Here is a 27,998-nt window from a genome sequence, read left to right as displayed (position 1 = left end):
TATTGAAGTGAAGGGAAGACCAGTAGAATTCCTAGCATTGTGTGGTTTATTTTTTATTATCTGCTTAATTGTCATGCTTGATCTGTTACATATAAAACACTCGGCTTGTACTGATTGTTTAGCCCACATAAAAATAAACAGTTGATTTCTAGACTGCTTGTCTGTAATACTGCTCGTACTTAGCTTCTTAGAAAATACAAATACACATTAAACAAAAAAGGGTCTCTTGGTGATCTGAAATTCTTTTTAAGTTTGTTGAAAAAAGTAAAAACGCAACAGTTCAAAAGTCATTCATAAACATCTCTCATATCAACAACACAAATATCTTTCCGACAAAAAGTCATAAATTATTACTCTTCAAAAACGTGTTTCATGATCTCTGCCTTACAGCACAACCAACGTCAAGCACTGCGTTCAATATCCACAGCAACATATGTAATACCTCAGTGGGGACATGTTGAAGAAATAAATAAATAAATAGAGTTGTGCTTCCAAGATAATCAAAGAGCTGTTTCAGAATAAAAAATCTGGCAAAGTATTTAAACAATTCTTCCAACTTGTGTTCTAATTAGGATAATAAGGATTATTATCGATATGAAGATGACTTTGTGACATAAATATGATTGATTTCCGTTTGAGAAAAACAGGATTTATGTGTAAAGAATGGCGATCGTGAGCAACAGGTAGATATGTGAACAAGTGTGTCCCAATATTCTACAAAAATTAAATAAAACCTTTGTACTCAAAAATCGGTACTTCACAATGAAAGTCAAATTCATGCCTGTACTGAGAAATGTTTGGCAGCAAAGCAGCTGCTGCCTCCTGTCCAGAGGTGGAATGTATTCTGATGAGTAGCAGCTAACCCTTGATCATGAGTAGATGGTGATAACTTCTCGACCTCCGCCTCGGACCAGCAGCACTCTTTCCAAGCCTTCAGTCAACACCTCCAGAAACTCCATATCTGAGGGACACGTTAAAGGAATAGACCAGACAAACAGCAGCCACTTTTTCTATGAAGCTTAAAAAAGCTTCTATGAAATTCAGCATGAACACTTTTATCATATTGGCGAAGGATACAGTTCTCATCTCCGTCTGTGTCTCGAGGTGGCCCCGGCATGTTGAGCAGCACTAACCGAGCATCATGGGACCTGTTGACGATCACCTCGTTCAGCTTCACAGCCGTGTGCATTCGCCGCACGTTGGACTGATCCCTGCAGCAAGGGGGAGAGAAGGAGAGCCGAATGGATTTGTGCGAATAACAAACTTTTTCTGACTATTTTAAAGCAAGATCTTACTGGGTCTAACAAAGACAAAAGGTGAAAACAAGGTAAAAGGTTGGCATTAAATACTACATCTTTTATAATGAGAGGCAGTTGTGATGCTAAAGCGACTCACGGTTTGAGGCTCATGAGTTCTCTGAAGTTCTCAGGTGCGTTTTTCCTGTTCCTCCTCTCAGCCTCACACTTCTCTCTTGTCCACGTCATCTGAACCTTCTCTGGAGGAGCCTCCACCACTTCCTCTTCCTCATCTGAGTATAGACTTCCCATTCGCACCAAAGAGTGTCTGTCCTTCACCAGCTGGGCCTGCATGCCATGGGAATGACACATGGACTAGTTGTCAATGAACTGTACGTGACTTAAATAGTTATTTATAGAATTGTACATCACAGGATTGCGCAAGATATTTCCGAAATGATTCCCAACATCAGAAAATGAAGGCTCAGGAGTTAGTTACGTATCATGCATGATACGTTTTTTGAATTTGTGAAATATATTAGAAATGAACATAAAAAACAACATACCTCTCTTTCTCTTTCTGCACTGGACAGCCTCATTTGTCTCAACATCTGCGACCTCTGCTCCATCATTAATGTTCGCTCGTAGGTGTATGCTGAGATGTCGCTGTCATGCTAAAGTGTATTATGCAAAACATAATTGTGGTTAATGCAACTTAATCACACTTTATGTGTCTGTTGCACACGGATTGAGTGAGCACGGAAGTTAAGTACATCCATTTTCATGTCAAGCAGTGATTTTTCTTTTTAAGCACCAGCATGTTTGTGGCAAAGGGCATCTGGTCTTAGTTGCAATTTTATCACCAAGTTCAATTCATGCTGGTCTTGTTGTTCCCATAAAAAGACGTATGCGAGTCTTTACTTGGATTCAGAGAAGTGGGTGTGTAAGAGAGATCCTCACCATCTCCACCACCTCCACTTCCGCCTCTATTCTCAGCTGGTATAGGAACGTGGCCAGATCTTTCTTCATCTGGATGCTGTTGTCCTCCATCTGGGCCACAGTGAAGATGCGCATGCAGCATTTCCTCCAAACCTAAAATACAGATACAACCATGTGGTATTTGACCATGGGTAAAATGGAATGAGTGTGACTATAATTACTCACAGAAACATATTTCAGAAATAAAAGTGGAAATATCTTGAAAAGTGAAAACAACTAAAACTAACAAAGACTATTCAAGGAGAGCATGTACGTGTTGAAGGTTTTAGAACTCCAAAGTAGCTCAAAGATAGCTGAGGTCTCACTTTATGCAGTTTGAGCAGGAAAGGCAGCAGCATTAGCATCCCGCCATCATGGACGATCCACCAAACGTCAATGTTGCCATCTGTGAAGCGTTCATGGTTGCTCGGGTAGAAGGACACATTTTTGGGCACCATCAGGGCGAGGTGAGCAGCTGTGGTGCAGCGGACTGTGTCTGAGGAGAGGAGGAAACATGGAGGCATGGATATTAACTGTACTGCATGAATTACTTTAGCTACAATGTACATTGTGTGCAAGCAAATGGAAACTAACACAAAATCTATTATAACATCCGCATTTCGTATTCAACAAGGCCATGCGAAAGGATTTATAGCAGTGTAAAAACAGCAGTGTAAAGAAAACAAATCACATGTCATTTAAATACATTTAGAAACAGTCATTCAAAAGCCAAGAGAGTACAAATTGAAATAAGCTAAAAATAGAATAAATGTAAAATGCATAATACAGTTTAAAATATAAATAGTTATTTGATTTAATAAAAGGCATTGGCAAAAACAAAACTGTTTATAAGTTAAAGTTTATAAGAGTGAAGCTTGTGTTAATTCAACAGCATGTTATACTTGTTAAGTGTTTTAGGTGTCATGTTGTGAGCAGTATTGCAGTGAGACTCTTACTGATGAAAGTCTTCCAGGCCCGAGGGTCCTCGCTCTGCCTCCAGCCGTACGGCCAGCCCATCATCACCGTGTTGTGCTTCATGCCCCCCAGACCACAGGACTGGATCAGGTGCATTATACCGTCCCGCACTTTAGAGGCCACCACGATCTGACAGAAGCCCTTCACCCGCTCAATCTCCATCATGTGCTTAATGGCCTGGCAGAAAAAATAACGTATGTCCATGATAACAAATAAAGAATTGACCAAATAAGCAGTTGACATACAAAATTGTTACATAATGCTATAAAAAAAAACATTAAAAAGTTAATATGTTTGACAGCTTTAAGTGCATGCCTTAAAATTGGAACCTGTATGGATTTAAATGGCACAAAAAAAACATGGTTCATCAATTCAAATTAAATTACAAGGTTTTAGATTGGATTAAAATAACTGTATTCATCCCAAATTGGGAAATTGTTTTTTTACAGCAGCATGTCAACAATGCATTGCACATAAGTTAAAATATTAACAAAATACCTGAGTATTCCCTGTGTAGCACAAACTATAGATAGATCCATGAATATTGGCTATAAGTAAATTAATGAGTGATTTATTTCCCCAGTGGTTGTCCCATTAACAGAAGCAAACTTTGCTTCTGTACAGATTAAAAAAATAACAAATAACAAATGTGAAAAACAGAATTAAAATACAGTATGTATCCACATTCATGATAATATTTATATATTCAACAAAAAAAGTCTTCATATTAATAATAATAATAAAAAATCATATGTGTCCGAAAGGGAGTAGGAAGAAGCAAATGCTTATTAATTTGCTTCACTTGTATACGGTTTTACAAGACACATTACATTATGAAAAATGTCCCTTATTTGAACTGTAATGCATCATTGGCACCATATTGTAGTTACAACCACAAGCTGTTTCCAGCCGTGTCCTTAGATTAAAGTGACAAATGCTAGAAAAATCTGAAAAATTGAAAATTCCCATTGAAGCATGTCTTCGCTCCATTGTGCTTTTCAATTTACAAAAGGTGGTCATTTGTAACAATTAGCTGCAACACAGTCAGCAGCACAGTACAATAGAGAACGGTGTGGAGCACGTGCAGCACACCCCTTCTAGTATTTACCTGCTCAGCTGCCTGCATTTCCCCATAGCTTTCCAGGAAGTTGCCCTGGACCACCGAGCCCACAATGGTCAGACCCTTTCCCGCCTTCAGCTGCGAGGCAAAGGTGAGCAGACGAGGGTATTTCACATGGAGGTCTTCATCCAGCTTCAGCAGCACCAGCAGCTGAGGTCTGAAAGTGTCAAAGAAGGTCAATATGAGTCAAAGGCCTGGATCAAATGTGTCAAATCAGATGTGTTTGGGCATCCTTGTTAAAAGATTGTGTTATTGAGACAAATTCACATTATTTACCGGTTGCCGTTGTGTTCATTAATACAAAAATAGTTTTGATTTTGATCAAATTGGACACTTTCAAGTTGTATTGTCAAGCAGATTTTCTGTGATTTGCTTTTCAAAACACATAGTGTAAACGATAAAGTGGGATAAAGGTGAACATATTTGAAAATGTGTTTATACATCCAGCTAACACATAACTGTTAATTCTATGGCAGTTAGAAGACACCATTTCCCTTTGAATGAGGTCCTAATGACATCAGAAATAAAGAAATGCAAATGTATATATTTCTATTTAACACCTAAAATAACTCTCCCTGTTCTGCCACATTTTAGATACCTGGATTTTTGTAAACCACTGAATCACCCAGAAACTATTTACTGGGCTGCTCTGTTTGGATAAGATTGAGATTAGATACAATTTTATTGAGAACATGTCTGAAAAAAATGAAATTGTGAGAGCGAGAATAACAAAACATAAAATGTCCAGCAAATGTATATAGCAAACTTAAAATAAATAACATTACTGTGTCTGCAAAGAGTAGGAGGAACATGATTATTAAAATGAATGTTAAAATGTAAATCTATTGGCCTACATGTTCTTCTTTCCTCACTACAGTTGTTCCATAAAAAAAGAGGAAGTGCAGCATCACAATTCCCAGTTAGCATGATCACAATGAGCTTGGAATCTTCCCTCAGACGTCAACTTCCCTAAAACGACCGTCAATTCATAACTGACAGATAGCACGTACGTGTCAGTATGGACAACAGCTGGTGGTAAACATCTCAAATGTTGTTTGTGTGGCATTATCATAATTATGTAGAGCCATTGTTATCCGATGTGGAAGACCTACTTTTTATGAGCTTTGTCCATTTGGATGCAACACGTTTCTCAAATGCAATTGACAGGATTTTGATAAAACTCACAGCTTCTCTCTAATCTAGAATTTAAAAAAATAAATGGTCTGCACACAAGCTGGGATCAGTCATTACAATGGGAACTATTTGCCAGTGGTCAGAGGGAGAGAGTGTGGCATGATTCTGTTAAATGTATAGTGTATAAGCTGTATTCATAACCGAACACTGTGTGAAAACAACTTGCAATATGGCTTCTCAGAAATGCAGTCCAATGGGGTTTTCTGTACATATTGAGAGTGCCTCTTGCAGGTTTAGCTGTACCTCCAGTTCTTGGTGTGCGGGGGTCCAACCTCCAGTCTCAACAGGGCGTATCGTGCTGCGCTGAGGGAAAGTCCTCTTATACCGTCCCCCCACTCCTTCTCTGCTCTGTTGTTGGAAGAGAGACAAGAAACAGACATAAGGAACAAAAGTGCATCCACTACAGATACACAGAAACACAACCATCATGGCCCCATGCAAGAATGTACTCTAATGGGGCAGCAAAACAAAAGTGTAAATGCTAATAAGTCATCATACATACCCTTGAAACTCAATGTATTTGTAGATCATCCCAGCAATGACCATGGCCACAATAGCGTAGTACCAGGAGGAGATGAACATCAGAGCCAGACACATACTCATGCCAAGGAAGGACAGAGCCCTGTGGATGTGACACATAGAGCCTGAGGTGATGTTTTTGCATACTAAGAAAACCATCAAGCCCATAGGACTGATAACAAAATATGACCCCACTCTCTACAAAGTATGGGGGGATCCACCGGTACTCACCAGTGGTAATATTTGAACCTTGGCCTCCAGTTGGGTGTGCGTAAAAGAGTCTGAACTGCACAGGCTAAGTTCACAAAGAGATAGCACATCAAGAAGAACCTATTGAATGAAGAAAAGGAGAATTTACAGCACATTTGAAGTCCATCATCCATCATCCATGGTGTAGTTGGCATTAACCAAACACAGAAATTAAGCAATTCATGCACCCAACATGTCTTAGATAAATAAATGTGATTGCGCTGATGGAGTGCTGGCATCCAACAGCTAACACCCTGTGAGTGTGTGTGTGTGTGTGTGTGTGTGTGTGTGGGTGTGTGTGTGTGTGTGTGTGTGTGTGTGTGTGTGTGTGTGTGTGTGTGGCCTAGCATTACTATACTTGTGGGGACCTAAATCTGTTTACATAGTCACGTGTGGGGACTCGCCTCCCTTATGGGGACAAAATGGAGGTCCCCATGAGGGGAATCATTCATTTTAGGGTGAAGACTTGGTTAGATTTAGGGTTAGGGTTAGGGTAAGGTTAAGGGTAAGGGTTAGGGTTAGGCATGTGTTGGTTATGGTTAAGGTTAGGATAAGTCTCCAGGAAATGCATGTAAGTCAATGTAATGTCCCCTGAAGTGATGTATGCATGGTGTGTGTGTGTGTGTGTGTGTGTGTGTGTGTGTGTGTGTGTGTGTGTGTGTGTGTGTGTGTGTGTGTGTTTATATGTCTGGGAGGGAGGGTTGATTTCGTTTTTATTTTATTTCTGTTTGTCTGTATTATTGTTATTATTTTTAGCTTACATATGTATTCTGTATTCTGCATTTTATATATTTTGTAATTGCTGTTGTCACATTTTTCTTTTTCGTATGTACCTTTAAAACAATATTTTAAAGAAAAAATGTTGTGCGTTTGGTTGTTTATTAATCTCAATAAAAATGTGATCACAAAAACAATATATATAAAAATGTCCTATTTTTGCCATTGTGAGCTTACATGGAAAGGATAGGAGCCACCATGTCCAGTGAGGCAATAAGGATGCCCAGTTCAGCGATGAGGCCCGTCAGCAGTAAGGCCCATGTTGGCTCTCCATTGGCCTTTCCGTGACCAAACACCTGAAAACAAGAAATTCCAAACCTTCAAACACAGCGATGCAAATCACTTCATGTTTGATACTGCATCATAGTCAAATAAGCATCCCATTCAAATTTCAAGTCACATTTCCGACACACTGTAAGTAATTTACATGTTATCATGAATATCCAAATCATGGTATGTTTAGTAAATAATATAAAACAGATGTGACCATGGGAGCTATTATGGTTTTGCTGCAACATTAGCTATTTTTCCAGAGGATGTGACGGGGTTGCACAATGTATCAACAACAACAACAACGTCTCACCCGGAGGAAGGGAATGATGTTGTCCTTGGCGATAGCCTGCAGGAGTCGTGGCGCCCCGGTGAGGGACTGAAGGCCCGCGCCCACCGTGGAGAAGAAGGAGCCAATCACAATAACCCATGGAGACGGCCAGGAGAGCGTACCCACCACCAAGGTTTTGTGAACAGCGTCCCCAAACCTGCAAGAACAGACTGACTGAATATGACCAAGAATAAGACTGACATGACTTATTCAAGAGTCAAGCTCTGCTGTCATACACACAAACGCCACAGTGTAGTTGTTGGCAGTAAAATCCTATGACCCAGACTCCCCCAACATTTCAACATACAAAATACATAAGACATAAAAAAGATAAGAGACATAAATCAGTAACAATTATACAATATGGCAGGTGAAATGCAGGAATGAGTAAACTATGTACATAACAAATTGAATAGAATATAACAGTAAAACTACTAAGTACTGATAGGTCTAATAAAATACTGCTTATTGCTATAATATATGAATGGATGTGGATTGTAAAAATACTAAATAAGATAATTCAATTCAGAGCTCAGGGATTTAATCGTCTTAAAGCCTGTGGGATAAAACTGTCCCTGAGTCTGATGTGTTTTGATAGCTGTTACATTTCCCAAAACTCGGAGGAAGTCTGGGGAACATACATGCCCAATATGGTTACACTTACAGCATGTCCCAATAGTGCAGTAAACAAACGACTTACTTGTCCCTGAGGACCACTCCTTCAATACAAGAACCAAACAGAACCACAGAACTGATATCTGAACAAGAGGTCAAGGAGACACACATATACATCTACTTTAGCATCGTTTATGAAAGAACACAGTTGTTGATTTATTGTGGGTAATCGTCAAAAAAAGGATACAAACAAGAGAAGTAGTAGTAATGGCTAATATGGTTCCCACAGGGATGGACTTTTGAGCGTCCCGGAGATCTCCAGATCGGTTGGACCCTGCCATGATACCTGTAAGACAAAATACAGTTAGTGAAAACAGAGGAAATGTAAGAGCTGTTTAACTGTGCTCCCTGCTGGCTGGATCAGTGGTTAAGCTAGTTGAGTTCACTGTGTGCTAGTTACTTATGTTAAAAAATGTAATAACATAGCATTTAATGGCTTAATGTTGCATCCAAATTCAAACATTATAGATTTAAGTTCAAGCAGGTAACTGGCACTTTAGTTCAAAATGATTGTTGAACACATTTGGAAAGAGTCAATCTACAGTTTCATACTGCATGTAGACTGAGGTTTGTGTCATGACAGACCTTTGTGAAGGTTTTCTGTATGTCGTTGTAATACCTGTGGCAGACGGGAAGAAGATCCCCACCAGGAGCGTGAACGATGTAGCGATGTCTGCTGACACGTACATGCCAAAGTTGTCCGTGGCACCATGGACCTCCACTGACTCTAGCCCCACTTTCTCTAAGATCTCCCCCTTCCTTTGGTAGTCGCCCCACATGTTTTCTAAAAACAGAAGACATTTAAAACATTGGTGACACACTTACATTTGAAAACAGTATCATTTTATAATGCATATGTTATTCATGATGCAGGACATTGCAAACTATAACAGTATGATTTCCAGAAAACAGCTTGAATTTGCCACTGAATGATATCCTTAAAATTTACATTTAACATTTATGCAATAAAGTTACGGATGCATCTTCATCTTGAATACATCCCAACACTGTATTTTACTTCTTAATCTGGATGTCTATAATAATGATTAACATACTTGCAACGTTGAGAGTTGTTACATTCATTATCTATCAACATCTCATGCTTTATACTTTAATACCTTAATCCCTAAATGTACCTTTAATAATCCCACTGCCCAGTCCAGGAATGCCCTGTATCTCCGTCACATTGTTCTGGAGGAAGTAGTCATCACACTGCGCGCTGCTCATGTTCCCCGGCAGACAGAACCTCTCCCACAGCTGGCTGGGCACTGTCATGTTGTCCTTTGTCACCGTTTTAGCACACACATCGAAGCGATCTCTCACCAAAGTCCTGTTTCCCAGCATGCAGATCCTACAGCCAGGACAGGGACACAAATACAGGGATTATGGTCGTGGAGCATTTCTCCAAACCTTCATTATAGTCGAAAGGTTATCAAACTAAGTTATAGTCAAACTGTTGGACTGAAACATTTAATTGGTGGGAGAGTAACGCCATAATAATAAGGACAATTATATTAAAAAATAATATTAATAACTGAATAATATTTTTTATAAAAATTAAAACAATTATATAACTTATCCAGGTTGAAAAAGCATCTCCAACAAATCCATATAATTTCCATAGAAAACACTTCATCCATATTAAGGTCCCCGTAATTCACAATACTTTCTGTTAAGGTAGGGGTGTCCAAACTACAGCCAACTACAGCCATTGGTCCATTTTAGATTGGCCCTCAGCAAATTCTAAAAGTATAATAGAATATGGCACACATCTGAAACATGTACTTCACTTATAATGTTCTTCTTAAATATATATGTACACATATATTACACAGTATTCATGTGCTACTAAGCCAAATGCTTCAATCAATTCAGTCAATTAAAGTTGAAAATATTTTCCAACAAATCTTACTTAGAATATTACTAAAAGCCCAAGCCTGAAATACCCACATTTTTTGTAAAGAAATCAAAAATAATGTAACCTTGTTAATGGAGAGCTGTGCTGTCGGCTGCTTTTCTTCTTTAAGCATTTTCAATTATCAAGAATAATTTAGCTAGATTTGATTGATTTTGCTAAATTATAACTTAACATACAGTATGAGCTGTACGTCACATGTGTCCCAGCCCTCCGTATGTTTCTCTGTATGTGGCCCTCAGTGAAAAAGGTTTGGAGACCCCTGTGTTAAGGCACATGTTTATATTAGCAAACCCTCCTTGCAGACTTACGTAAACTCTGGGGGATGAGTCATGGATTTTAATGCCCCGGCATAGATGGAGACAATTGAGATAATGACGCAGGCCAGGAAAAGAGAGGCCAGCTTGTTGACATATTTGACTCCAACAAAAACCACCACAGCCATCAGACTGAGGCAGATCGAGCCGTACACTCGCATGTTGTTCAGCATGGCACTGTCACCCCCAAGGGAGTCTGTGGCGTGAAATATGGCCGCCTGGGGGACCAGATATTTCTGAGGAGAAAATAAATTACAGTCCAGTTACTGCATGTATAAAATAAAAACACATATAAAATAGTGTTTGGAAATCATTTTGAAGCCTACCAATGTGAGTAATGTAACCACACATTAATATTTAAGCAAACTGACCAAGAAGATTTCGACGGCCCCCAATATGTACATGGCAGAGGCAAAGGTGGTGCCCAAGTAGAAGCACAGACCCACAGCTCCTCCAAACTCAGGGCCGAGGGAGCGTGAGATCATGAAGTATGCCCCTCCAGCTACAACAGCAAAACACACAGAGAGTTACTGGAAATACATGCAGTGGATTCAACGATAAATCTCTGCTGCCCCCAAGTGGATACAAACGTAATTTCAAATGTAACTTCTACATCTATGCCAAGCAGTATGGAGATACAGTAAGTATACAGGTCCAAATAGAAATGTCTTACAAAGCAGTTAATGTCTACTAGCTTGTCTAAAACATGGCATTTATAGTGCGGACGTCGGCATTTTGCTGGATACATTTATGCTAATGGCGCTCTCTTTTTACATGACGTTTTCAAACTCAAAGAACCAAGAGTCCTGTATAAGTACATTAGCTTTTAACAAGTCAAACCCCTGCTACTGCATTGGTTTCAAATTAGCCAAAACATTTCTGAGTGCTATGTACCAAAGAGAGATTTTGAATTACCTGGAACAACACCATTCGTAGCAATGGCACTCATTGATATGGCCGTGAGCATTGTCTACAGAGGAAAGAAAATATAAGTGATATGGAAAAGGCTTGGGAACTTGTAGGTATTCAGTAAATATCCAATATTAAAATTGACATTAAGCACAGCTTCCCTCCAAGAAATCATGTCTCTAAAGATTTAGCATATGAAGCCTAAAGTTAATAAGACCACAGTAAGCTATTTGTTGAGTATGAAAGGTAATGGAAGCACTGACTAAAGAAAACATACAGGTCAAGGGGGCATTATTTGGCTTAAATAATTGCTGCTTCCTCTTTAACCATGGGGATCCTATTGACTGGTTTAGCAAAGGCTGGCCCACATTGTTGGGGGAATCAACCCAGCGTGTGTGTGTGTTGGTCTGTACAGTTGTGTGTGTGTGTGTGTGTGTGTGTGTGTGTGTGTGTGTGTGTGTGTGTGTGTGTGTGTGTGTGTGTGTGTGTGTGTGTGTGTGTGTGTGTGTGTGTGTGTGTGGTGTGTGTGTGTGTGAATACTAACACAAGAGCAGCACATGAGCACGATCAGGAGTGACTGCATGATGCCAGCCATCCCTACAATCCACGTCAGTCGTAGGAAGAGGATGACACCAAAGATGTTCTGGAGACACGGCAGGTAGACTCCCATCAGAGTGCCCATGTTGGGAGTCTGACAGAGAGAAAGAGGGAGGGGTAAAGAGATAGAGATGGAGAGTGAGAGGGCAGAATATTGACCATGACATTTCAGGAATCAAGTGTATTGATCACTTGTATTGATTGATGTACTTTTTTAAAGGTCATTCAATCATGTTATCATCAGCTCTTTGCATGCATTCAGGTCTCCCACAGCCACCGTGTGAGTGCAGAGCGTGCAAAGCCATAAGCAATCAATCAACAACTCTTAATACAAATCTAAAACTTGGATAGCGAGGCAGGGAGAGAGCAAGAGGTGAAGGATAATGTTTCTAAACATCCATAGACTGAGTGATAGAAAAACAGTGGGGCCTAGTGTTCCTCGGCTGTGTCCTGACCTTGGGGGTCTTCCTGCGCGAGGCCCCAGCGCTCTCCTCGTCCTCGTGCTCCTTCGCCCCCTGGGTGATGTTGGTGTAGCTGACCAGGCGGCTGAGCAGAGACGAGACCTTCGGCCGGATGTCCAGCTCTTCCTGGAGGAGGAAAAGAAGGGAGATTGTATGAATGAGTTTGGTGCAAGTGGAACATCTTAAATACATATGGGGGAAAGTAACAGACCTCAAACAAAGCCAGGTTCCTGTCATAGAAGTCATTATTCTTGCTTGCAGCATCAGCACTGTTGAGAAATGGTCTGTCTTCTTTATGATTCCCATGTCCTGTTAGAGAAAGGAAAACAAGACATAAGGCCTATACAACCTATAATATACTGGGGAATATCAACCAAACAATATTTCTCTGCAAATACTTGTTCTTTGAGATATATTGGAGGCATCCTGATAAATCATGCACTGCAACTGCAACAGCAAATCATTGTGATCCACTGATATGACACAATGAGATATGATTTTAAATAAAGTTCATAGAAATCTGCAAAAATATCTGCGTTAAACTGGGAGGATTAGTATTTACTGTAACAACAAGACTTTATGTTTACATAAAATATGAATGTCATTAATGTAAAACTATGGAGTTACGATGACTGGGCTTAAAGTGTCACAATTAAAAGCCACAGTCACTTTGATTCTTTCACATGTTGTGCAACGTGAAATATTGTCCTTGAAGTTATATTTAGTCCAAATATACAATGGGTCAACAGAGATGAATATTATTGGTGCACACACTGTATAATAAAACAGTTGTGGTTTTAATCAATGTCATCCAATTTGGATCACAAACCTTCTAAAGTACTGTTAAGACAAGCAAAAGATAAATGAAAAGTTAAAAAAAGGATTTGATGTGGCATTGTCGAGATATTAATTAAGCCCAGCATTATTTCCTGTGCAGCAATTAAAAAAATGTAAGTAGAAAAATGCAATGTATTTTTCTATACCAAATACAGTGTCTTCATTGCAATGCTTGTAAATATACATTAGTATAACTTCAACATATTCATAATCTTCATGTAGTAGAAAACACAACCCATGCTGAGAAGCTGCAGAGAAAGGCCAAAAGCAGCACAGATCCACTATAAGCAGTGTCCGCAGATAAACAGCCATATAATTAGATTTTACTCATTAACTTCTGCTTTTGAAGAAAGAATCAAGCAGAGGAGAACACACTGCCTGCGGCGATTATTGCACGCAGAGTGCAGATCTTATAACACACACAGGCACGCACCTCATTACCGAGAAATAACCTACGCTGTGGTTATTAGAGCATGTAAACTTTGACAGAGGCATCTTTAAAACCCAGATTAATCCTCCAGCAAAAAGTCTGCCAATTTACCAAGTGAGCATGACATAGAAAATAATCTCAACAGTGATGAAGATGTCTAAGCTTTGCTGTAAGTGGTTGAGGTTGAATGCTGCTCTGCACTCACCTGTGTTCTGTGTCCCACTGCTGCTGTCTCTGTGGGTGAGCATAGTTATGAGCGGTGTGCAAACTGCAGCAGGACTCTGAGCTCGAGCCTGGGGAATTGTCGATTACTATCCGGGACACTCGGTCACCCAGGGTGATACTCCATCAGGGGCCTGATCTAACACATGGTGCATGGTGAGGGGGGTGAGAGGTGGGCAGCGTAGGGTACTGTAGTAACTTCCTGACTAACAAACACATGCAGAGCACAGGTCGGCTCATAGGGATACAAGAGCCTTGGGTTGGGTTGAAGGTATCTCCAAAAAGTGCAGTATTACAGCATCTGTAGTATTACATGTATTCACGTTCAGTTTTGATATATTGGATATATCATCCTTCAAATGTTTTTTCCCCATGCCATTATTCCAAGAATATAGCAAAAAGCTAAAACAATGCCTTGTATGAAGAGCTGCAACAAGTATGTGTCTTATTAATTAGCTTATTGACAGAAGGTCATTGCTAACTAGTTTGATAATCATTGTATTGTTGTTGAAGTAATTTGTTTTTTAAAGGCAGAAAATAATATTTTAAGCCTGTATTTTAAAGGAGATTTGCTAGGTTTAATATCATATTCAGTATATTTGGGTGATGTACTGACAAAAGGAGATATTTAAAGATATTTGACCTAAGGCTTTAGGAATTGATGTGGATATTTTTCAATATTTTAGGCTAAACAAATAGATACAAATTGGACATTATCTGCAGATTAATCAATATTAATCATTATTTGCAGTGTCATTTTGAAACAAATAACCTGATGTTCCAGGTCTCTATGAAAGAAATGTTTATGTAAAAAATGTCTAAAGGGTGCAAATACCAGAAGAAAATGAGTTAATCATCTGGAGCATGAAGGCTAAACTCCCAATGGTCTGACTACTCTCTTTAATCCCTACAACCACAGAGCAGGATCAGAGTTATGGTGGAGACAAGATGAGATAAAACATTGCCAACACTGTCCTCTAGTGTCATCTTGCTGTCAGTGGCACGGGATAAAAACACAACAAAGTGTTTGAAGCAGCAATGAGGGGAAACTACTGTGTGAAGGAGATAGAGGATGTTTTCTTTGCCCTACAATTAGCCAAAGAATACACTATGTTTTAAAAGGTTTCCACAGGACATTTTACTCAATCATTACTAGATCCTGATATTAAACCCAAAATAGTTCAGCTTCCGGCTCAGTCTATTTCAGAACCTGCAAAACAGGAGACAGCGGGGATCTGTTGTTAATAACCTCACCTTAAATGTCTAATTAAAAAGATTAAAGTTTAAAGTTGCCTGTTATGAAGGCACATAAGAGTCATGCTGTGTGCCCCGAAACAAAACAGAGGCTTTATAGCAACGTGCACTGACATGTCACCTGTGCCTCCCCCGTCTGGCTGCCAGAAGATCAAAGATGCCTGTGCTGAAGAACTGACACATTCACACAAGGGTGAACCAAGGCAGAGCAGTAAATCAGGGAGGGTCACGACTTCTACTTTTCTTTTTTAGTTCCTCTAACTCTGTTTAGATCTTTTTTTGGGGGGGATTCTTAGCGGAGTTCTATTTACTCCGACATAGTAAAATAAACACTGCTTTTATAACAACACCGTGGAGATGCTACATACAGTTGCAAGAAAAAGTATGTGAACCCTTTGGAATTACCTGGATTTCTGCACAAGTTGGTCATAAAATGTGTTCTGATCTTCATCTAGGTCACAACAATAGACAAACACAGTCTGCTTAAACTAATACCACACAAACAATTATATGTTTTCATGTTTTATTGAACACACCATGTAAACATTCACAGTGCAGGGTGGAAAAAGTATGTGAACCCCTAGGCTAAAGACTTCTTCAAGAGCTGGAGTCAGGAGTCAGCCAACCTGGAGTCCAATCAATGAGACGAGATTGGAGGTGTTGGTTAAAGCTGCCCTGCCCTATAAAAAATACACACCAGTTTTGAATTTGCTATTCTTAAGAAGCATTGCCAGATGTGAACCATGAGAGCACAAAAGAGCTCTCAGAAGACCTACGATTAAGAATGGTTGACTTGCATAAAGCTGGAAAGGGTTACAAAAGTATCTCTAAAAGCCTTGATGGTCATCAGTCCACGGTAAGACAAATTGTCTATAAATGGAGAAAGTTCAGCACTGTTGCTACTCTCCCTAGGAGTGGCCGTCCTGTAAAGATGACTGCAAGAGCACAGCGCAGAATGCTCAATGAGGTGAAGAAGAATCCTAGAGTGTCAGCTAGAGACTTAAAGAAATCTCTGGCACATGCTAACATCTCTGTTGACGAATCTACGATACGTAAAACACTGAACAAGAATGGAGTTCATGGGAGGACACCACGGAGGAAGCCACTGCTGTCCAGAAAATCATTGCTGCACGTTTGAAGTTTGCAAAAGAGCACCTGGATGTTCCACAGCACTACTGGCAAAATATTCTGTGGACAGATGAAACCAAAGTTCAGTTGTTTGGAAGGAACACACAACGCTATGTGTGGAGAATCCAAAGGGTTCACATACTTTTTCTTGCAACTGTACATGCAGTCAAGAATATTTACTTAAGGATCTGCTACTGTTTAGTTCCCACATATTTTAACTTAAATGGTAATACTGCAAATATTTAAAAAAGCATGAACTATAAGCACTTTGAGTGTTTATAATTGCCATAAGATTGGAAGCAGCTCTTAAGTGTAGGCATCCTTTGATTCAATTTACCATGCTCTCAATTATAGCTATACCTATATTAAAACCAATATAGTGAATGACAAAAGCAAATGTGTTGACAGGCTGCCTATGTGTCTAGGTTTTATTTGTTGTCTGTTTAAAACCAGATCAATTTTCAGGGAAGATTCTTCGTTGTCAAAGTATTGTCAGAGTGCAAAGTAGGTCTACATGACATTGAAACAAAAAAACAACATGTCAGGGCAAGTCTACAAAGACAAAACCAATATTGTTTATGATTTGTTATAGGTCTAACAAATGAAGCTCAGCGCAAGTTCAACCAGGAAGACCTTCTTTACTCATTCATTTATTATGCTATGTTACTAGGCTACTCTCTCTCCTCTCAATAAGTGATCGGGGGCGTCACTCCCCAGCTTAACCAATCACTTCGCTCTATTCTCACAAACCTATCATAGCGCTCCGCTAACCCTTTTAAATCTGCTCTCCCCTCTGACACCTGTCATTTCAGGTGACTCGACGCAACCCTCCTCCACCCCTTTTTCACCTCCTGTCCCTCTGAATCCAGGGTCAAGCTAAGCCCGTCCCCTTCAGACCGAACCCAACTATCCATTCACCACCACCAGTGTCTAGACCCCGGGGGTTTCATCGGATCGGTGTTCCCCTCCCGAATGATACTCCTGCACAACGGGGCCTAATCGCCAAAACTCCATTACATTCATTCGTGTATTCCTGGCAATAAATATGTATTCTTACATCAAAACCGTCTCTCCTGATTGAACAACTGTCAGAAAGTGTCTCCTTCAATCCTGTAGAAGAGTTTTTCATAAATTAGGAATTTGATTTTGCATTGTCCTTGTGGGATATTATCAAGTAGCCTTCAAAACCTAACCTGACCCTAAGGCAGGAAGAAACTTCACCGTAATGTCTCTCAACTTTTTAAAAAGCTGATTAGTCATGGAAAACAATATCCCACCTTGTCCATAAGCTTATTCTGCTTAAGTATTAAACTTCCTCTTTAATAAACACTCAAGACTTAACACTAAGAGGCAGAGCAGTAATGTAGTAGGGCGTATAACTCTACTTTGTGCAGATAGTTGGCAAGACTGCTCCGTTCATTACTGTAGAGAGAAATGCGTGCATGTGTTTGTGAAAGAGAGACAGGCTGTAAAAAGGGACTGTGTGCATATCCTTTGGTCCCTCGACTTTAATAAGCTGCATGCCTTCATAGCATGTGACTATGCCACTGGGTTGGGCAAACATAATACAACTGTTGCTTGGCAGCGGGTCAACTAATGAAAGGAAATGTATGCTCTATTGTGCAGTGTATTCAGCTCATTGTTTATGTGTCTGGGCCTGTAAAATGATCCTCCAACACAGAGCCACTCTGACCTTTTCCAACCAGCTGTAACCAACCAGCAATCCTAACTAAACTAATACAACTTTGATGTGTCATATATGGAGTGTTGCTATGTAGAAACTCATTGAGCTCTACCAACAGGATGTGAATGATAAGATCAACAACTCATTTCATTTCATTTAACCGTTTATTTGAATAGGGACAATGTACATTAATTAACACTTTAGAGCAATAATGCTTCAAGTGTAAATATGCCGGATTATAGCTTTGAGCTAATTTCCATCCGTAGTCCCTGACATACAACATATAAGAACATGACATTTGTAAACATAGCAACAAATAAATACATGATATGAAAAAGAGCACGAGCAGCACACACAAGTATTTACCACATGGCAGTACACTATAACAGCAACCACATATTAAGTGCAAGAGAAGATACAAGAGATGCATCAAGTGGCAAGAGGAGATTCCCCTGTGTTAAAGTGCATTTAGCGGTGAGTGCACGTCTGGTTGTTTCTCAACCATTCTTTAAGTTGTCCTTTTTATTTCGTCCGGTGTGTTTTTTGTGGATGAATTCCCCTAAGGGAGGGGGGGGGGCAGTCCATGAACAGGAGGTTTCCAAAAGCTCACAAAAACATGACACCTTTGATTCATTATGTGTTTTCATGTGTATACACTACAGCAGGGGGGTCAAACTCAATAGCATTATGGTTGCACTCAAAGGGCCGGTTGTAACTTTCAATCTCAATCTTTATTTATTTATATAGCACATTCAAAACCACCTCAGTTGACCAAAGTGCAGGGAACAAATATAAAATAACACAATAGGAGTAAAATAAAAAAAACAATAATTAACAACAAGATAAAAAGCACAATAACTATTATTGAACTTCATAATTAACTACGTCTGAAAGCAGAAGTCTAGGGCAATGTTCAGTGTGCATTTCACAAAATGAGATGCATTGTGGGACATGTAGTTTATGTACAACGTGCTTCTGTGAAGCGGCATTCAACCGTGTAATAAACACATTATATTATTTGCAAGCTCTTGCGGGCCACATGCAATGAAGTTGAGGGCCGGATTTGGCCCCCGGGCCTTGAGTTTGACACCCCTGCACTACAGAAATAACACTGCTAATATTATGTTATAGTATGGGGCACCACTGTGGACGCAGGATACAACAACATTAGATGTGGTATTTCTCATAATTGCGAATAGTAACATTAAATTGAGTGCAGCTATCCTCCTACATTGATGATAGCAGAGGTCAAGTCAAATAATGTACTGTTTATTAGAATATATGCAGATATGTTCATGAAAATGTTCTCAACCATCGTAAACCAAGTAGTAATTTCATAATGATTCAAGGGGATGCACACCTTCTATACTGTGTTCATCCTAAACTCCTTACAATGCACTGATTGACAGCGCCCTTAAAAGGAAAACAACGTGTGCAAATACTAATCTGGAGGTTATACAAATACACATGCTCAGCAGGTATATTTATTCCAAATGAATATTGAAAACTATGAATCATGTCCCTGTTGGAACATTTGTGCATGTTTTATTTAGCATTGTACTTGTTCTCCTCCTTAGCCCGTGGCACTACACAGAATAATGTCTGCTGTAGCAATGGGCCGACATTAGCTGTAATGACTGTGTTTCATGCAGAGCAGCATCTGAACCCTGGAATGCTAACCTGCTGAGCCGTACAGCAAAACATATTATCTCTGATGTGTGCTAATGAGGAGAACAGGACGGCAGCTCAGCCTGAGTACCTCGGGGGGGTAAAGGTGGGCGAGAAGAGGTGCATTGTACAATAGACTTTTGAAAAGACACAAATTAACTAAATAGGCAAGCAAATTGGTGCAGAACTAACCACCAAACACACCCAAAGTGTGGTATGTACATGCACTTAACAATGTTTCAGCAGTATATTTCCAGCAGACTCAGCATTTACTTTCTACATGTGATAAACTGTGAGGCATTGATGAACAACCACTGCCTTGTTTATTTACACGTGATGTCCATGGTAATATCATAAACAGCACACTGCCATGGAGGTAAACAACAAGATGCTAATCCCTCAGTACATTCAGTACTTCATTAAACTGTATACTGTGACGTCCGAAGAGGAGGTTGGAAGTATTAGTGAATTTGATGACTGACAGCGTGAACGAAAAAACTGCCTTCAGAAATATCTTGGGTGTTAAGTAAGTATATGTGTTATCCTTGTTCAAAATAAATCAGACACAATTTTTAAGAATGGGGGTTGAGTCCCATTGTAGCTAATGAAAACAAAGTTACTATGTATTACTATAAGACGTCCAACCAAGACTGTTGTAAAAGTCATTTCTCATTTACTCCTACTTTTATGTCTAATAATAAAACTCAAGAAGGACAAAGTAACATACAATTTAGATGCTGGCTCTTAGAAATGCAATGAAGAAGCTCCTGTTGCTGTCATGCTTAGGCAGGAAGGTGGACCCAAGAGCAGTATAAAATAAGAAATCAAGTATTCTCAACAAAAAGTGAGTTTTAATTGAAAAAAAGAGCTGATAACAAAGAGAAACTGATAAAAACTAAACATTTACCAACCGGGGATCAAGAGGTAGGATCTGGAAAAATCCAACAGGGACAATTATGGGAACGACGACAAACTGACAAGGGATGACAAGACTATACTCACAAGACTTATCAGAAAGACAAGATACAGCTGGAGAGGGCAACGGGTGAACAAAATCAGACAATCAGTGGGTGCTTCTCAATGTCGAGGAAGGCTGCTCCAGAGCCACTATTTCAAGGATGCTACGTCATCGAGTCCCACCGAAGGACTGTTCCAATGTCCAACATACTTGGAATTCTCCCGAGGCCGGCGTACTTCGTTGCGGGAAATGTCGAGGCTGCACATGTGTAGACTCCGTGGTCTTAAAATCCCCACAATGCTTTGCGCACGGACCAATATCCAAATCTTTGGCGGAAATCGCGCTCAATTTTAGGCGGGGCCTCGCATATGACGCACACCTGCACACCTGTTAGCCTGTTCCACCATTCTTCGTTTTCCGAGGCTAGGAAGGATTCTTGCCTCGCTTCTGAAGCAAGTGACTCGGAAGACATGTGCTACCAAGGAAGCGTCCTCGACATTGAGAAACACCCTGTTCCACCATTCTTCGTTTTCCGAGGCTAGGAAGGATTCTTGCATCGCTTCTGAAGGACCTGACTCGGAGGGACTTGTCCTACCAAGGAAGCGTCCTCGACATTAAGAAACACCCCCTGACTCGGAGGGACTTGTCCTACCAAGGAAGCGTCCTCGACATTGAGAAACACCCCCTGACTCGGAGGGACTTGTCCTACCAAGGAAGCGTCCTCGACATTGAGAAACACCCCCTGACTCTGAGGGACTTGTCCTACCAAGGAAGCGTCCTCGACATTGAGAAACACCCCCTGACTCGGAGGGACTTGTCCTACCAAGGAAGCGTCCTCGACATTGAGAAACACCCAGGGGTTTACTTAAAAGACAGGAATTAAAACAATAAAAGACACAAAGAGGGAAAACATTTCAAAATAAAACAAGAAACTATTAACACAAAAACTCAAACCCTGACATGCTGCTTTTCTTGAAGTAACTTCTTCTTTAATGTTTCCCTTGTCAGATCTGCTAACAAACCTGTTTGCCTGCTTAATTTGAATAGCTAGAATTTGCCTGCAATCACGAAAGAAACATTTTCCTTATCTTATTTAACAGAATTGTCTGAACATTTCTCATGTACTGGATCCTGATAATGTCCATAACTTGCACCACAGAAAGCCACAGTGTGAATCATTCAGACTCTAAACTCGGAGTCCGACCCTTGTCAATTAACTACAGGGGTCCCTCAGGGCTCTGTTCTTGGTCCCCTCCTCTTCTCCTTGTACACAAACTCGCTCGGATCAGTCATTAGCCCGCATGGTTTTTCATACCACTGCTACGCTGACGACACCCAATTAATTATGTCCTATCCCCGCTCAGAGACCCAGGTCGTCGCACGCATCTCTGCTTGTCTAGCTGACATCTCTCAGTGGATGTCTGCTCACCACCTCAAGCTCAACCTTGACAAGACTGAGCTGCTCTTCCTCCCGGGAAAAGATTGTCCCACTCTTGACCTAACAATCAACATCGGCACCTCTGTTGTTTCCCCGACTCAGACTGCAAGGAATCTGGGTGTGACCCTAGATAACAACCTGTCCTTCACTGCAAACATAGCTGCTACAACCCGCTACTGCAGATACACGCTTTACAACATCAGGAAGATACGTCCCCAGCTGACCCAGAAAGCGACGCAGCTTCTGGTCCAGGCTCTCGTCATCTCACGCCTAGACTACTGCAACTCCCTCCTGGCTGGTCTACCTGCATGTGCCATCCGACCTCTGCAGCTCATCCAGAATGCAGCGGCTCGTCTGGTTTTCAACCTTCCTAAATTCTCCCACACCACGCCGCTCCTCCGCTCCCTTCACTGGCTTCCGGTAACTGCTAGAATCCACTTCAAGACAATGGTACTTGCGTACCATGCTGCGAATGGATCTGGCCCTTCCTACATCCAGGACATGGTTAAACCGTACACCCCAGCACGTGCACTACGCTCTGCATCAGCCAAACAGCTCGCTGCACCCTCGCTGCGAAGGGGACCCAAGTTCCCATCAGCAAAAACACGTGGGTTTGCTATCCTGGCTCCAAAATGGTGGAATGAGCTCCCCATTGACATCAGGACAGCAGATAGCTTACACACCTTCCGGCGCAGACTGAAAACTCATCTCTTTCGACTCCACTTCGAGCGATAGAACTATTAATAAAGCACTTATATACTAATAAAGGACTGGCTTACCTAAAGCCAGTTGAGTAGCACTTGAAATGTTTTAGCTCGTTGAAACCTGATGTACTTATATGATTCTGTTTTCTTCAAGTTTGTATTTTGTTGGTCGAACGCACTTATTGTAAGTCGCTTTGGATAAAATGCAATGTAATGTAATGTAATGTAAACTATCTATGCTTTCATCTGTAGTACTGTATCTATTTTTGCATTGATCTGTTTGGTGTTAAAGTGAGAGGGTAGAGGAAAACACTGAAGGCATTTGCTTGATAGGAGATCCTTAGGAATGACTGGAGAAACATTGTCTGCTGCTCTGCCGTTGTCACTTTGATGTGAATGAGCAGATGGAACAGAGATGGCAGATGATTGGATGGCGAGATAGTGTATCATAGGAAATGATGCGTGTCAAATCCGTTATTTAAAGCACAATCTTCTTTAACATCTCTGACAAGTATTTCAAAGGCGTAAACTTAAAGTTGTGAAGGGCTGTGTAAAACACATTGTGTGGTTATCTGAATTTGTTCCAACTTTGTCATCAGCTCCACACAGTGCGTTTATCTTTCTAAGTTTATCCGAGTAGTTCCCCAGACAGTAGGACAGTAATATCTTTCATTAGATAAGGGGTATCCAAACAACAATCTCCAATTCAGCCACTTATTAGGTTTCTCAGCACCTGTTTTATTTGAGGCCAATAAAAGCCAGAGACATACTTGCACAACATGGTTACTGTACAGTATTTAGACAGCTGCACATTTAGTTTTTTACAATAACAATGAAGGAAAGAAAATGCTTATTAACTTATCAAAACAATGGGTCAAATGACTCTGTTATAATCATAGAGGGGCCTATACAAGTTAAATGTAGGTATATACATTGTATTTCAATGTAATGTGTTATGTTAACAGTACTTTCTCTAGCAAGTTAGCTATATTTAGTTCATGGGATTTTATTTCACATAATCTCAGACTGGAAACTGTACAGTTTTACAGGCAGTGCTGAAGAAGAGAAACGTGTGTCTCTTGCTCACCTACTTTTAATTTCTCTCTTTTTAAACTCTTATTAAATCATTAATTTGCCACAAATTTCTTTCCACATTTCTTTCAATTATTTCCAAGTCGAAAAAGCAAAAGCACTCATCACAACAGAAACTTTTATAGACTTTAAAAGATTATATTCGTTGTTACTTTTACCATCTGCAAATGAAGCTAACAAGATATCAACCAGCTCTTGGTAAAACAACTGGAGGCAATTCCGGCTTGGGAAAGGTCATGTTCCAAACAAACAACAATCCAATATGCAGCCTTTAAAAAAACTCAGAAGTGCAAGTCTCAGCAACAAACTTTCCAAGTTGCTCTGCTCAGGAGGGCACAGCTACAATGAGCACAGTGTTGATCCTGTCCTGCTGAACAGAGCCCAGCTCTCAGGCAGAAACAGACTCGCACTGTGTCACTTCCTCCGAGCTGCAGACGTCACACTGGAGACCCAAACCCAAGCCCACCACTCCCATGGTGAAATCATCCAGAACACGCAGGCTCTTTAAAATGGTATTACCACAGCAAAAACAATCCCACCCAACTTTTAACTGCCTGAATATTTCATAATGCGGCATGTTGAACTCAAGTTGGAAAAATACTAAACATGTACGTACTACAAGACTACAATTAAAAGTAAGTCTTACCAAGTTCTACTATTGTTTCTCAAAACTAAAACCAATTTCTTTTTTAAATTGTGCAGAGGTCTGGCATAACGCTCTTATAAAAAACAAAAACATTGACTTGAGTAGCTGTTTCTGTTTATTTCCCACGTGTGTTTTGAACGTAATGCTAACACACTGTGTAACATTTGCTCCATCACATCATTCCTCACAGTCTCACTTCCCTGCTCTTCTTCTCCTCCTGTTGCTCAAACTGTCCAACATATACTCATCCTCTCAGCTACCCACTACGTTTAATAGTTGTTGATGTTGTTCTCAGGAAGCTCTCCTCGGTTGGTTTAAAGAGAATTATGACAGCAGGGAGTCAGCAACAAGTAAGTGCGAAACGCAACCATAAAACAGGGGGTTATTTCAGGACATCTGCTTTTCCTTCTACAGAGTCCTGCTTCGACAACATTCATTCCACTACTTTTTAAGACTTAAATCACATTTTTTAACACCAGGCTACTATCTTGAGTTCCTGCTGTTTGAGATTTGCCTCTGAAGGGTAACTTCCATGCATTCCAGCAATAAACACACAGACAGCTAGTTCAACATCCTTCTTGATACGCTTCAAACACCAGTGTATCTGATCCGGGTGGCTCACTTTACCTAGATCTCCTCATCTGCATGGCTAGTTTTCTTCCACATGCTTCCACGTGCATTCATTATTATCCACACAGACACAGATCCCATCCCTGTACACATAATGTCTCTCAAACACTACAGGCACATTCACACAGTAACAACTACTTGTATGAGTCGTAAGCCTTGAATCCTGGTCACTTCCTGTGTTATTCTGTTGTAGGGAGCTCACAGTCAGCATGACGTGTTAAGGTAGTATAAGTGGGTGGCCAGTCAGTTTGTGGGTTTCATCCCAGCATGGCCTTCTGGGCACTCAGCAAAGCGTGGGTGCTTCATTGGACGGCCGCACCCATGTGTGTCTTTTATTAAAAAACGTTGTTCCCGTCGTTGATTCACTCCCAGCCCACACAAATCAGTGCTGCTCTCTGTTAATCCTACCCAAACAAAGCCTTCACTCCTTGTCTCCTTGTCTTCCCTCTGTCCTCCCTTTCTCTTCTGTCTGGGATTGCCCCCCCTCCTCTCTCTACATGCTTATACAGTGAAGAAACAAGTGAGTGACAGTGAGAGACAAGCTGCGAAGAAGGACAAGTGAGGAGGGAGAAATCTGCTCCTACATTGTTGAGCAGCCAATCTTAGTGAAAGGAAACCCTCCCCTGGCACAAAGCGAGCTCCATCTTTTGTGCAAAGAAGCACTTGAGGCCTTTTCTTGCTGCGGAGGTACCGGGCCCCCCCTCAAACAGTCCCAGCCCTGTGGTGTTTCCCCCCCCCACGGTTCTCACCCCTTTCATTGTTGTGGCTTTCTTACTCATACTGTATGTCCTGGCATTTCATTAAAAAAGACGTTTACATGTTGGAAAAAGTGCTCCCAACATGACATACTGTTTTTACTTTACTCAAAGTGAGCTGTCAAAAACTGCTGTAGGAAGAACTGCTTTCTGGCTCTGGAGAATTGCCATGGTAACCATACAATCAGCTGTTCAGAGTGGACAACGCAGGGTTATCCCATGCTTTGGCAAAACTCATCAAGTATTACTTAAAGGGCATTTTGTATCAACTTTTAACATCAAAAGTAGTCATGTTGTGTCAAAGCTTAGGTAAAAACTGAGTAAAAGTGATGTACTCACCATCAGAGCTGACAGTGTCCTGATGATCCTGCCCAGTGTGCCTGTAATCCACCCAGTTGATCCCCTCTAGGCTGTCATATCTGTCCTGAGCTTGATCCTTCACCGGTACCACAGTGAAGTGAGGCATGTTTTCATCACTGTCCTCTGCGTCTCCAGATCAGCAGCTCAACATAGCAGGCTAGCTGTTAGCCTCAGTTCAACTCCCACTAATGGCAAACATTCCACTACACTGCGCTCACTTCCTCTAGAGGCTATTATCATACACCCCGCCCACAGGACAGCCCCTCCTGAGCTTTTGGTGTGAACAGAGAGAGTGTGGAGGTCTCAGGGATGCATTTGGAGAGACACTAACCCCGCCTCCCCATCCCTAAAGGGAAGGAGTAACTCTTTGGGGCACAACTCTGATTGAAAAGTTTGAAGTTGTCGTCCCTGAGTCATGGAGAGAGAGAGGGTGAGAGGGTAGGGTGACCCCTTTCTGCTGCGTGTGTCATAATGACAGCTAACAGAGGGAACCTTGTGTGTTCAAGGTTCAGACAGACAGCCCTCTGTGGAAGCGGGCCATTACCAAAACACACAGACAGCAACGTGGCAGTTTGGAAAATAATCTAACTAAGACTGGAAAAATAGAAGAAATAATCCCAACCCCCGTTCCAACAGTTGCATGTCATTTTAACCTTTGAGCCCAAAGTCAATCAGAATTCAAAACATGGCTTTATCCCAATATTTGTGTAATCATTCATCGTATGTCAATAAACACATATTGAATATAATATATCATCAACTTCCAGCTGTTGAAGTTGTGAGGAAAATATCGGCAGTGAATTACGGTGACATCACTAACAGAAGAGGTAGAGTTTGCCCTCCTCTTTCCACGAATAGTAGCTACTTCAACCATAAAAGAAACAGATCAAAGACTCTCAAGTAAGGCTGTAATTAAAGGTCCTTTTTAGACAGATTTACATCTAGCTACTGCTCTGTTTGAAATGCAGAGACTTTGTAAACTGTTGTTGTGTCTTGAGTGTTTTTTTTTCACCTTAATTTAGAAACCCGCTCTTCGACAAAAGATATCTACAGGCAAACAAGGCTAAACAAGAGACATCTGATCTTTCTGACATGGGTAATGGTATGGTGTCGACTACAAAAAGCTAATACGAGATCATTGTTTTATGGAATGCAGACATTGCCATTTGAGACATTGTTATGGACTGTGTTTACATGATAAATCTTGGTTTTAAGGAGAAACATTTCATGCAGTAACACATAATCATTATCTCACAGTGCATTGTATTCTTCAGTAATTGGTACCTTTGTACTTTACAGCTCTGTCCCATAATAAAACAAATTGCCTTTCTTTCCTCTCTCCAGACATTCTTATTCCTGACTGACTTGCTGCCTTGGCAAAGTAATACAGATGACATGCCATCAGCCTTATAAGGTTATTTCCCAGATGAACTGACTCATGCAGTGCTGTGTACAAGTGAGGGTCAGTGAGCAGCAGGCAGGCAGGACCTGACGCATGCTTTTCTTCCACCACGATTACTCAGACTTGTGGAAAGCAGGCAGGAGGGGCAGGTCCCAGGAAACATGAGGCCCACCAGGGTTAGCGTGTTGACAGCAAAGAAAGAGAGGTATTGGGAAGGTACTGAGGTGAGAACGCACGACTATGGAAGCTGCTTGCTTTTGTCCTATCT

The 27,998-nt window shown here is 40.8% G+C and overlaps 1 protein-coding gene across 1 annotated transcript; it reads right to left on the bottom strand.

Moving 5' to 3' along the window:
- Positions 1-35: 35 nt before the first annotated feature.
- Positions 36-26,607, bottom strand: slc12a4 (solute carrier family 12 member 4). Its single transcript, XM_034220830.1, has 24 exons — positions 26,308-26,607; positions 12,734-12,831; positions 12,517-12,648; positions 12,009-12,155; positions 11,471-11,525; positions 10,927-11,057; positions 10,550-10,791; positions 9,460-9,674; positions 8,943-9,107; positions 8,511-8,609; positions 8,349-8,406; positions 7,631-7,805; positions 7,225-7,343; positions 6,253-6,351; positions 6,005-6,124; positions 5,746-5,850; positions 4,297-4,465; positions 3,170-3,365; positions 2,540-2,709; positions 2,196-2,327; positions 1,802-1,909; positions 1,396-1,583; positions 1,078-1,211; positions 36-961 (listed from the first exon to the last, which is right to left on the bottom strand). Exons 1-24 carry the CDS (start codon positions 26,432-26,434, stop codon positions 870-872), a joined length of 3,276 nt encoding a protein of 1,091 aa, XP_034076721.1. The 5' UTR covers positions 26,435-26,607; the 3' UTR covers positions 36-869.
- Between the last annotated feature and the right edge of the window lie 1,391 nt (positions 26,608-27,998).

This window comes from Gymnodraco acuticeps, unplaced genomic scaffold (genome assembly GCF_902827175.1).
Source record: "Gymnodraco acuticeps unplaced genomic scaffold, fGymAcu1.1, whole genome shotgun sequence".
In the NCBI taxonomy this organism is placed as follows: domain Eukaryota; kingdom Metazoa; phylum Chordata; class Actinopteri; order Perciformes; family Bathydraconidae; genus Gymnodraco; species Gymnodraco acuticeps.
Note: the sequence above shows the minus strand (reverse complement) of the source record. Positions and strands in the feature narration are given on the sequence as shown.